At 36.9% G+C, this 13,024-nt stretch overlaps 1 protein-coding gene across 2 annotated transcripts in view; it reads right to left on the bottom strand.

The window, feature by feature from the left end:
• Nucleotides 1-13,024, bottom strand: part of RSF1 (remodeling and spacing factor 1) — a 133,384-nt gene that overhangs the window by 36,258 nt on the left and 84,102 nt on the right. For both annotated transcript variants that reach the window (XM_027848101.1, XM_027848102.1), the window contains exons 6-7: nucleotides 5,902-7,646; nucleotides 4,245-4,451 (exon numbers count right to left, since the gene is read on the bottom strand). In XM_027848101.1, coding sequence (XP_027703902.1) covers nucleotides 4,245-4,451; nucleotides 5,902-7,646 — 1,952 coding nt within the window. The remainder of the gene's footprint in view (nucleotides 1-4,244; nucleotides 4,452-5,901; nucleotides 7,647-13,024) is intronic.

Here is a 13,024-nt window from a genome sequence, read left to right as displayed (position 1 = left end):
AAATGACCTGGCCAGGGTTACATAACAAGTTAATGATAGAACAAGGGCTTCAATCGAAATAGCTTGGCCCTCAGGACAACTGCTTTTTACTATAGTATTCTTTCTCCATACTCTTCAAGGTCTTTCAGAATCACTATTTTTCCTCAAATCTTAGGTCTATATAAAGCTCATTTTTATAGAGTGCTACAGTTTACAAAATACTTTCTCACAATAATCCAAGCATTATAATTTATGTTTTAAAATGAGGAAAGAGGTTCAGAGTGTTAATGTGACAGGAAAAGTCTCATGCAAATCCAAATCTTCAGACTCAAGGGAAGTATCCAGCTTGAGTGCCTGTAGAAACTGGAGACAGATGTGCTTGGAGGCAGGAGATAAAGGTGAATGAAAGGATGATGATAAAGCCTATTTAAAATTTTTCCATTAGGCCAGCCTCATTCCCTAGAAAAGAGGAGGAAAGTGTCTTCTTTGTCCTCCTCTAAATCCCTCTCACAGCCTATGCTTCCAGGTTCCAGATTTATGAAAATGATTAATGTTCATAACAATAACAGCTCACATTTATACAGTGCCTTAAGTTTTGCATAGCATTTCCTCCCTCTAGCCCTTTTTCAGATGGGGTGTATCACATGGCCTCGGGTGATTTCCACTACAGACTACAAAAGCTTTTTGAAGCATGCTGCTGGCATTCTAACTGATGTGCATTATAGGAGTATGGGCCTGGGACTCTAAGTACTATTTACAACACTGTTTTTATAGGAAAATGTGTTTTAAGTTGTGACTGATTCATTTGGGAGGTAATGTGGTTTAGCTGAGAGCACTGACTGGGAAAGAAAAGACTGTGTTTCTAGTCTTACCTCCACCATTTACTAGCCCCTTCATTCAGTGTGTGTCCAAGAGATGCTCCATTTCCTGATAACTTTTTAAGGGGAAGTTAGAATTGTCAATGGAGGACAAATTTGCAAGAAACTACTCACTGGAGGCAAGTAATGATTGATCCCCAATGAGCACTAAAGGCGCCAACTTCATTTATTTTGTAATTTGTTTATCTTGATGCAAAATTAAATCACCATCCTGAAGCTTCTCTATTGAGTACTCACCACGGGAATGACCTTCTAAATTTATGAACTGGTAAACTCTGTAGCCATTACTGGCCTCCTCAAATTTTCCTAGCAATACCCTTTGACTCTTCTGGACATATCACATCTTAAATGGCTGGTAAGGTCCTTTTAGGAGCTATCTCCAGTGTACAGCAGTGGCTTCCTCACAGGAGACACTATGTGTTTGCTGAATTAGATTCAGGTTACTTAAAATCTTCCTGAGCCTCAGTTTACTTATCTATAAAACAAGTTCAGAGTATGATGTGATTTTTATCTAAGGATAATACCTACCTTGACTAACTAATAGGTTGTGATGACTATATTACATAATAGACCATATATGCGAAAGTGCTTTAAAGCACAGTAACATGTAGATAAATGTAAAGCATAGATAGTCTTTGAGTAAAACCCACATTCATTCTGTGGGTCCCCCATTTTACTGATTGCACATACAACAGATCAAATTTCACTACAAGGAATACCATCACAACACAAATATCAGTTAAAAATTGTTATTAACATATTTATTTCTAATAATATTGATAACATCATGAATGTAATGATCAAATGACATAATATATGTAAATCCTTTTGCAAACTTCATTGGAATACAAGCTCCTTGTGACTAGGGACTATTTCTTTTGCTATGTTTATACTGCTAGCACCAGGCCTAAAGGAAGTACTTATTAAATGTTCCTGAGTACTAGAAGGGCAGGGCCTTTAGTCCAACATAATTTCACAGAAGAGGAAGTTGTGGCCCAGGAAAGTTCCCTGCCCTGTCCAAGATCACAGAGTAAGTTCTGGAGATAGAACTGGAACCCAGGGCCTCTGATTCCAAATTCAGCGCTCTTTCTACTTTAACACACACACAGCTTCAATGCATTATTAAATAAAATTTTAGGATAACAAATCATTAAGATGGTTGTCTTATGATTATTTTTATTAGATTTAAAATATATTATGTACTCATAAAAGTGCTGTTTTGTAAACATTTCTCCATTTTTGTCCCTAGTGTAGAGAAAAAGAGGGCACGTGTCCAATGCATTCTTTGCCAAGAGCAAATACTCAAGGACTTTGTTCTTCAGGAAGAACTCTAGTGCGTATCCCTAGAATATAGTGAGGCACTTAAAACTTACTAAATCAATGACCATCTGCCCAGAAAAAGCAGTTCATGGATTCTATTGTCAGGGCTGCAGTCACTCTCCTGCAGTAAACACTTGCCAGAAGAATGTCAAGGATAAGGGTACTGTTAGCTTTACCAATCCATTCATCATTGACCACAGAGATGTACAGACATTGGACAAAAGATGCTGGAATCCATCTTCATATTAATTTCCCAAACATATAATATGTTTATCATGAGAAATTTATTACTATTACTAATGCTTCTACGTAACTTAACTTTATATCGCCAAAATAAAGATCTCAAGTTGAACCTAGAAATGAACCCAAAGAATCTACATTTGAGAGCATAAATGAAGAATTGTGTGGTTCCCTAACAGTACAACTGCCTACATTGTGAATGTGACACAGGCCTATCCCAGAATATCTTGCTTTAGAGTTGTAGTCTCTTCGTTGTTAGGTGTTTACAGTCTTCACCAAGAATATTCACTCAAATGTAATGGAATATGATGGCTGGGTAGTCATAGTCCTCTTCCTTTTATACCCCAATTGCTCTAACACAGACCCTCATTACTTTCCACGTGGACTATGATAATAGCCACAGAACAGATCTTCCTGCCTCCTCTTTCTTCCTTATCCAATTTTTCCTTCACTTATTGCCTGAGTAATTTTCTTAATGCAGAGATCTAGTTACATCATTCTTTTGCTAAAAATCCATCAATGTCTTATAGCAAATAAATTTAAACTTCTCAGAGCAGTTTCCAAATCCCAACAAGCTGGCATCACCTTACCTTAACTAATCTTATTTCATCTTCTTACCATCCAGGTATTCTACACGCTAGGCAAACCTATACGACTCTCTATGAACCAATACAACAGGAAGGCTTCTTCACCAGATACTTAAGAATTTATCTCTCGTGGCAGACAAATAAATCAGATATTAAATCAGATATTAGTTTCTAAGTTCTACTGATCTGGGCCATTCACTTTGAAAAAGCAAGCTGAACAGAAAAAAAAAAAGCCCATAAAAATCTACCACTATTCCTCTGAGCATATTGTATTATTTCTCTATTTTATTCTGCCTATTTGGGCTACTTATTTTAAGGCTACAAGAATGAGTATCCTCCTGTAATTCAATCAAGCCTTCAAACATGGTTTACATATGCCAGAAATGCTATTATTATCAAAGAACTTTTAGGATGGTAACCATAGGCATCATCATTTCAAGATGTTATTTATAATTCTATAAATTCCCTTCTCATTCTTAGTTCTGGTAATTGCAATATGCTATAACCCAGTGTAGTCTAGTAAAACAGGCTGGCCTATTGGACTGAGACTCCTTGGGTCTGGAGTATTCTGCTGGCTCTGTAATTTACTATCTACATGACTGGACAAGTCACCTAACTTCCCTGAACCTCAGTTTCTGCAACTGTAAAATGGGGAAAACAGGATCATAGGATTTTCAGAGGTGAAGGAAACTCAAAAGATCATTTATCTAGCTGAATCCCTTTATTAAACAAACAAACAAACAAACAAAGCTGAGGCCTAGAGAAGTTAGTTAATAATCGCTGTCCTGTTTCCCTCATAGGGTTGCTGTAAAGAGAGACAATGGCTCCCAGGGACAGCATTCTGTTCCTGTTCCCTTCAATGTTTTCTCACTTCAGTTACAATAGGACTTAATAGATACTGGTTTTTTGTTGCTGCTATTGTTGTTGTTTTTGGCAAGGCAATGGGTTAAGTGACTTGCCCAGGGTCACACAGCTCATAAGTGTCAAGTGTCTGAGGCCAGATTTGAACTCAGGTCTTCCTGACTTCAGGACCCCTGCTCTATTCACTGCACTACCTAGCTGCCCCATAGACAACTGTTTACAAGTTCTTTTCATACCTCCTTAAACCATTTGGAGCAAAGGGACTACAAAACACAAAAAATTAAGAAACATATAATTCATACGCTACAACTAAGATGTGCAGTTGACAGCTACTGCAATCCAGGGATTTGAAAAGGATGGATGTACAGCAGGGACATACTAGTTCAGGATGATTGGGAAGGCCACATTTCTTGCATGGTTCATCATCATCTGCTGGTACGGCTTCTTCAGTTTCTTTTTCTTCCTCCTCCTCTGACTCTGCAGATGATTTCTCACTCTCAGATTCCTCACTTTCATCATTGCTAGAATACTTCCATCGACCACGTGTTCGAGAACCCGTCCACCGAACTTTGTTCTTGGATTTCATCTAGATAAAATAAAAAGTGGGGGTATGTTTATCTTATGACTCTAAGCATGGATCACTGACTCACAAACTGTTGTTATAAAAATATTCTAATTAGAAATTAAAGGGAATTTAAAAATCTAAATAACTCAGAAGTAAATTATAGAATTGTAGAGCTGTATGAGACTCCAAAAGTCATCTACTCCTACTCTATCTGAGGCATGAATGCTCTTCACAGAATAACAGAAAAGGAATCATCTAACTTCTACTTGGACATTTCTTTTTTCTTTTTTTTTTAATTTTTAAGCAGTTGGGGTTAAGTGACCTGCTCAGGGTCACACAACTAGTGTCAAGTGTTTGGTCTGGGGCCACATTTGAACTCAGGTCCTCCTGACTCCAGGGCTGGTGCTCTATCCACTGCACCACCTAGCTGCCCTTGCTTGGACATCATGCACGGGGAACTCATTCTCAAGAAAGGAGACCTGGGGCAATCAGCACTTTGCACATATTAAGTGCTTAACAAATGTTTATTTAATTGGTGATTAGAAAATTCTTCCTTAGAGTGAGCTAAAATTTGTCTCCAAGTAATTTATATTCTCTATATTCCAACTCAGTTCTGCTTTCTGGAATCTACTCCCCTCTTCCTCAAGACTGCTATTCAAATATCTGAAGATAGAGTGACTATGTTCCTCCTACAACTTTTTCTCTAGGCAAATTACCTCCAATTCCTTTAACCAATCATCATAAGACAAAGTTCATGGTATTTAAAGAATTAAAAGTTCTGTTTATGCACAGAACAGAAAACAAGTCAATTTGATGCACACATTCTATAAATCTTGTGTTACTATCACATTACATATTCTACACTGTAGATCTACTAGGATAGCGCAAAAGATTCTAACAGAGAGAAAATATTTTTGTTTTGTGAGTTACTTTATGTTCCTTATATCAATGTAACAAAGGAAAGAAGACAATGAAAAAATGTCTTTTTGCCACTTTACAAATAGGATGAACATATGTAAAAATGCAGAAAAAACTCTAAAATAAAAATCAGACTTCCAAGTAGGCTATCAAATTCTACTAATAACAAATTTTGAGGGAGCATATCTAAACTATTTATGTTATACCAATTAGTATTTTAAATCACTGAACCACAAGCTGGGAGAAATCCTGGCTTCAAGAGTAAATTAAAATTATATTTAAAAATGAACCAAATCTTATATGACCTGAGACCTGGTATCATTCTGAGGACACCTAAAAAGGACACCCAAGTTACCATGTTCACAGAACAAAAGGATTTAGAACAAGAGCCTTAGGTCTAGTTGAATGTCTTCATTTTCTTGACTGAGGTATCTAAATTTAAAGTATCACCTACCAATCCAAATCAAAGAATTGTAGACACACAAAGATTCAAACATTTCAAACTAGAAATGAACCTATTCTTGGAGTCAAAATAGCGCATATATAGTTTTACCTTATTGACTTTAGAATTAGCATCCTTGTCGGGCTTCCTTGAGTTCTCCTTTTTGTCCTGTTTTTGGACAGATGCTGAGTCTTCTCCTTTCTCTTCTTCCTCTCGTTTTTTATCAGCCTTTTGATCTCTTATTTCAGCCACTTTTGCTGTGGGTCTAGATATTCTTGGTGACCTTCTTAAAGTTCGACCAGGAGTTACTTTCTCTTCTTCCTTTTCTGTCTCTTCCTTTACTTCTGTATCCAGAACCTTTGGAGAAGAGTCAGGCTTTTTCTTCCTGCTAGAGATCCTGATTGTTAATTTGATGCCTTCTTTCTGCCTTTCAGATGTTATTTCCTTATTTTCTGTTTCAGTGGTTTCTTCCTCAGGAACCAATTTATATTTAAATTTACTTTTTTGTGTGGTGGATCCCTTCTTGGTCTCTGAAGAGTCTTCGATTTTAGAAGGTTGGCTACTGTCTAATTTATCTACTCCAGCCTTGGCAAGTTCCACTTCCTCCTTGAGGACCTCAGGGTCCGTTTTCTCCAGGGAATGGCTATCTTCACTGGGTTTTGTATTTTTGGAATCTAACCCATCCTTTTCAGAGGCTGCTTTCTCCTGGTAATCAGGAGTAGTAGAAGTTAGGGAGATCTCTGCCACCTCTGAAGAGCATGGTGTCTTCTCTGGATCTACAATGTTCTTGGCAATCTCTTCGGGTATAGGACTCAATTTTGATGTGTCCTTCTCAAGAATGGTCTTCTTGGACTTCTCTAACTTTTCTAGACATTCTAGGAGTGGAGGCCGTTTGTCCTTCTTATTTTTGGCTGAGGACTTCTCTTCAACTTTCTTGGCACAGGCTTCAGTGGTAGAAAAAGTTGTTTTCAAAGAAAGATCCTCTGCCATCTCTGAAGTGTCTTCAAGAGTTTTTTCGGTTTCTGGAGGACCAGGTTCTTCTACTCCTTGCCCTCTCTGAGTAGGGCCCTCTCCATCTTTCCCAGATTCACCTGTTTTTATGCTCTTATTTAGAGACATTAAGGATTCTGCCCCATTATCTACCACCAAGCCATTTTTCTCCTTGGATGGATGAATACCTCCTTCCTTTATGCTGTAGATCTTAGTTTCGAGTTGTTCTGTCTTATTCCTTGGAGTGTTTTTTTCACCACTAACTTCTCCATTGACTAGCTGTTTCCCCTCAGGACACAAAGCCATGATTGTGGGAATCCGCTTACAAATCTCCTCCTCAGATTTCACCTCCTCTTTCAACGCATCTTTTGTTGGAGTCACTGATTTACACAAGGGTCCCTTGACTGGACTGTCAAAATCATCAGTCAATTTAATCTCACGTTTTTTCAAGGGTATCTTTGCTTGCTGGTCATTTTTTAATTTTTCAGTTTCTTCGGTTGATTTCTCCATAATTTCTGGAGGAGGCTTAATGCCAATCTCTAATCGCTCAGGTTCATGAACAGTCATTTTCTCTGTGCTACTTTTAACATCTTTTGCTTCCACTTTGCATTCCTTTACCTCCACTTTAACAGGTTTAACATTCTCCTTGAAGGAATCACTTTCTTCTTTGGGGATCTTTTTCTCCTCATTCTCTAGTGAAGATTTCTCTAGCTTCACTATGACTGGCGTTTTCACAAGTTCCTTTTCTTCTGGTTTCTCAATTTTTACTGGATTCTCTTCCAGGGTAGTGGGCACAGAAAGATTTTCTGATTCTTTTGCTGGTTCCTCTACTTTCACCTTCTCATGTTTTGATTTTAATTCTTCCTCTACAAAAAATAGATAAAGGTTGATTTTTACACAGAGGCTTTGATGGCATTTTACATTACAGGGATCACAGACCAGAGTTAAAAGAAAATTTAAACACTAATAATAAACACTCAATAACTAGATATGATTTATAAACTACACGAAAAAACTTTCACAGAATTAAAACTGGAATGTTAGTCAATCAATAAACATTTCTTAAGTGCCCGCTATATGTTAGGCATCGTACTAAGGTCTGGGGATACAAAAGCAGAAGACAGTCCCTGCTATAAGGGAGCATATCATTAAGCATATTAATCAATCAATTAATGGACATTTATTACGTACCTTTGTGCCAGGTACTGTGGATACAAAAGATAACCATGAAACATTACCTGCATTTAGGAAGCTTACATTCTATTGGAGGAGACAGTGTGTATATGTCTGTCTGTCTGTTTGTATGTATGTGCACACAGGTAAGTGGGTGTATAAAAACACTGGTGTAATTAATAGTTTTGGGGTGCATTAGGAGCTGAGGTATAAGAAAAATCTTCATGTAGAAGGTGGTGCTTGAGTAGAATTCTGAAACAAACAAGAACTTCTAAGAAGCAGAGGTGAGGAGGGTTGTGCATTCCAACCACGGAGTACAGTCAGTACAAATGAATGGAGACTAGAGAAGGAATAGCATATGTGAGCAGCATTAAAAGGGACTGAAGACTGCAGTAAAGGTACTGTAGTCATGTATAGTAAGGTTAGAAAATTTGATTGGCTCCATGCTGTGAAGAATTTTAAAAGCTAAAAAGAGGAGCTTATATTTGATTCTAAAGGATCTTATTGGATTAAGAGGAGTATCATGGTCAGACCTATACTTTTGGATAAACACTTTGGCAGCCACGTGGAAGATGGATTAGAGATGAGAAAGGCTTAAGGCAGGGTGAACATTTCAGGGCTACTGCAAGGTGAGAGGTGAGAAAGGTCTTTACTAGGCTACTGGCCCTGTGGGAAGTATTAAGGAGATAGAAATGACAAGGTTTGGCAACTGACTGGATATGTAGGATTAAGGAGAATGAGAAGTCAAAGATAATGCTGAGGTTGCAAACCTTGGTGACTCGGCAATGGTAATGCCTCCCAGAAGAACAGGGAAAATTCAAACAGTGATGAGTGGGGGTGAGAAGATGGTAAGTTCAATTTTGACCTGCAGAGTTTGAGATGCTTAGGGGACATCAGGTTTTGAAATAACCAATATGCAATCAGAGATGCATGATTGTAGTTCAGGAGTGACCAGGCTTGTAAACGTAGACCTAGAAGTCATCTGCATAGAGAATAATTAAACCCAAGGAAGACAATAAAGTCACCAAGTGACCTAGGAAGGAACCTTGCCTCAAACTCACAGTTAAAGGGCATTACATGGACTATGAATCAACAAAGGACACTGAGAATGGTTCAATAGATAGGAGAAGTGGATAGAACACTGAATCTGGAAATCAGAAGATCTGAGGTCAGAACCTGACTCAGACATTTAGCAGCTGTGTAACACTAGACAAGTCACTTAATGGTTGTCTGCCTTATTTTCCTCATCTATAAAATCAGGATAATTATTCATCTCCAAGGGCTATTGTAAGGATAAAATCAGTTAAGTGCTACATAAACTGGAAATAGAGGGGATGCCATCAATTGGGAAAAGGCTGAACAAGTTGTGTGTGGCATATCATTATGCTAAAAGAAATGACAAGCAGGATGATTTCAGAAAAACTTGGAAAGACTTACATGAATTGACGAAAAGTTTTGTTTTTTTTTTTTGGCTACGCAATGGCGTCAAGTGACTTGCCCCTGGTCACACAGCTAGTAAGCGTTGCGTGTCTGAGGCCGAATTTGAACTCAGGTCCTCCTGAATCTAGGGCTGGTGCTCTATCCACTGCACCACCTAGCTGCCCCCCTTTTTTTCTTTTCTTTTTCTTTTTTTTAAGGCAATTGAGGCTAAGTGACTTGCCCAGGGTCACACAGCTAGTAAGTGTCAAGTGTTTGGTCTGAGGCCAGATTTGAACTCAGGTCTTCCTGACTTCAAGGCCAGTGTGAACTGACATAAAGTGAGCAGAAACAGGAGAACGTTATACAGAGTAACAGCAATATTGTTCTATGAAGAACTGAATGACTTATCTATTCTCAGCAATACAATGATCCAAGAGAATCCCAAAAGACTCATGAAACATGCTATCTACCTCCAGAGAAAAAAATGATATTGATTGAATATAAACTGAAGCATGCTATTTTTCACTTTCTTTCTTTCATTCTTTGTTTTTGCTCGAGTCTTCTTAGGCAAAATGACTAATACATGTTTTACATGATTGCACATGAATACTCTGTATCAGATCGTTTATTGTCTCAAGGAGGGGGGAAGGGAAGAAAGAACGGAGGAATCTGGAATTCAAAATAAACAACAAAAAAAGAATGTTAAAAATTATTTGGGGGGCGGAGCTAGGTGGCACAGTGGATAGAGCACTGACCCTTAAGTCAGGAGGACCTGAGTTTAAATCCGATCTCAGACCAAACACTTGACACATACTAGCTGTGTGACCCTGGGCAAGTCACTTAACCCCAACTGCCTTAAAAAAAAATTATTTTAACATGTAATTGGGGGGAAATGTTTTTTTAAAGTGCTACATAAATGCTATTTATGATTATTGTTATTGTCATCGTCATCATCATCATCATCATCTCCATCATCATATAAGAGCAGTGTTACAAAAGCTCAGAGATGATAAAATATCCAGTAGGGAAAGGGTGGTCTGGTGAAGAGTTTCACATACTTCAGAGAGGCTGAAATAGATGAAAACTGAGAAAAAGTATTAAGATTTGGCAATTAAGAGATCATTGCTAACTTCAGAAAGAGCAGTACATAGTATTTCATCACATTCTTATACCACAATTGGATAAACCTTTCCCCAAATCAATGGATAGGTATCCATTTCTTTGCTACTATGAAAGATGCTATGAATATTTTGACGTGTAACAGAAGTTTCCATCTCTCATCTGATTTGTCTTTTCTTTCTATATTATTGCAATCAATAAAAATACAGTTGAAATTCTACCGATTTTGTTTTGCATCACTTCATAGATATATTTTCAAATTTCCTTACATGTGTCTTATGTATATTTTTTCATAGCATTATAAATATTCCATTATACCGACATACCATAATTTACTCAGCCACTTTCTAATTGTTTAAGAATGGGTTATTATCCCTTTTTGGCTAATAGAAATAGAGTAGTTATGAATATTTTCATACACAGAGGTTCTTGTTTTTAAAGATGTTTTTAGTATAAAGTTGGAACAGTAAGATTTTACATAATGGTTCTGTGACTCACTGTATTTGGCAATGTTGCTCTAAAAAATGTTTGTACCTGTTCTCAGCTCCATCATTAGTTCAGTAATCTCCACTGGATTTTTATCATGTTTCTACTTGTCATTCTAGTAATGTCTTAAGATCAACGATATGTAGGGGCAGCTAGGTAACGCAGTGGATAGAGCACCAGCCCTGAAGTCAGGAGGACCCGAGTTTAAATCTAATCTCAGATCAGACACTTGACACTTACTAGCTGTGTGACCCTGGGCTAGTCACTTAACACTAATTGCCTCAACAAAAAGGAAAAAAAAAGAGATCAATGATGTGTACCTCTCTGATTAGGGTATTTGAGCACCTTTACATAAGGTTAACAGTTTGTATTTTGTCTTTTGTAAATGTTCTATTCTTATCCTTTAACTACTATTCTTGTGGGTGATGTATAAAGTCACATAAATTTACAACCATTTCTTTTAAAGATTGATTGTTAAACCTTATCTATAATGCAAATATTTTCTTCATATTCTTTTATTTTTATATCATTATTTGTTAAGTCAAATTACTTTTATCATCATATAATTTCTTCTATTTGTTTGGTTGAAGAAAATCTTCCCTTTTTCTATAGTTTTTATAACTTTTTCTCTATTAAAACATTTTCTTTTTTTATATTTAAGAGAGACTATTGTTCAATCAGGTCAAGTTTACTGTGGTATATTGTGTGAGGTATAGAGCCAAACTGCCTTTTTTTCTGGTCATAAAATTCTGCAACCTTCCTACAAATTTTAATTGAATTTATTCCCAGAATTCTGTGAGTGTGGGTATATAAAATATTAACTTTTTAAAAAATCATTTTAAACGGTCTATACTATGTCTAGCATGTAATTATTGAGACTTGAAGAGCTTTAGGGCATTGGAATCTGCTCTGCCGGCAGCCTGTTCTACTTGTGAACAAGTTAGGAAGCTTTTCCTGACATTAAGCTTGAATTAAGCATGGACTTCTACCCAATGCTCTGAGCTCCTTGTCCACATCGAGGCTCTTCAAATGTTTGATAAGTGCTACTATGTTCCTCCTAAGCCTTCTCTTCTGTAGGTTACACATTCTTAAGAGTTCTTTCTACTGACTCTCATAAAGCAATGTCTCCACCCTTTTGGAGATTTGGGGTGGCCTTTTGTCATCTAACCCAAAAGGTATTTATTAAATATCTACTATAGGTAAGGTAATGAGTCTACAGAGACAATGAAAACCAAAATTCCTGTCTACAATGAGCTGGTTGCCTTGCTCTGGGACAGTCTCCAGTTTATTCAATCCTCCCAACTTACCAAAGTCTATTTGGTAATGATGAGCAATTTACTGTATTCTGTTTCTGCATAAATGTTCATTGATTAAACTGGTGTACAGTTTTATTTCCCAATTTTGTACTTTAAATAAGTATCAAAATAAGAATAATCAAAATAAGAATCAAAACAATACATGTCTGTTAAGAGTTGAGTGGCCTACTTCTTTCATATTTCTTGCTAGTCAGACTATACAGGGTGTTTCAAAGTCTTCTAATGGCTTAAAATGTTTGGAATATCCAGTGTTATGTCTATCTAGTATCTCTGTTACTTATTTTTTTTAAAAATTTGTTAAAGTTTTCTTGGGAAACTGTAAGGATTCAGCACTTTTTGAGAGGAAAGCACTTTAATTAGCAATAGAATTTCTTATTTGGAGATGAGTTTATTTTGTTTATATAATTTCTTTTTTTATAAGTTTTGGTATTTTATACTTCTACAGATGATTAGTGGACAATTATCCATTTAAGATTCAAATTTGTTAACACAGAGCTAAGTACAGTAATATTGGATAATTTTTTTGATTTCTTTACAAGTAATGTGATCTCAAATTTGTGATGTCTACTTTTGGTGATTTGTATTTGTTCCCTCCTTTTTTCAATTAGACTTGCTAATTATTTATCTCACACACACAGACACACACAGACACACACAGACACACACAGACACACACAGACACAGACACACACACACACACACACACACACACACACACACACACACACACA

Source organism: Vombatus ursinus, unplaced genomic scaffold, assembly GCF_900497805.2.
Source record: "Vombatus ursinus unplaced genomic scaffold, bare-nosed wombat genome assembly UNPS02005659.1, whole genome shotgun sequence".
Classification (NCBI taxonomy): domain Eukaryota; kingdom Metazoa; phylum Chordata; class Mammalia; order Diprotodontia; family Vombatidae; genus Vombatus; species Vombatus ursinus.
Note: the sequence above shows the minus strand (reverse complement) of the source record. Positions and strands in the feature narration are given on the sequence as shown.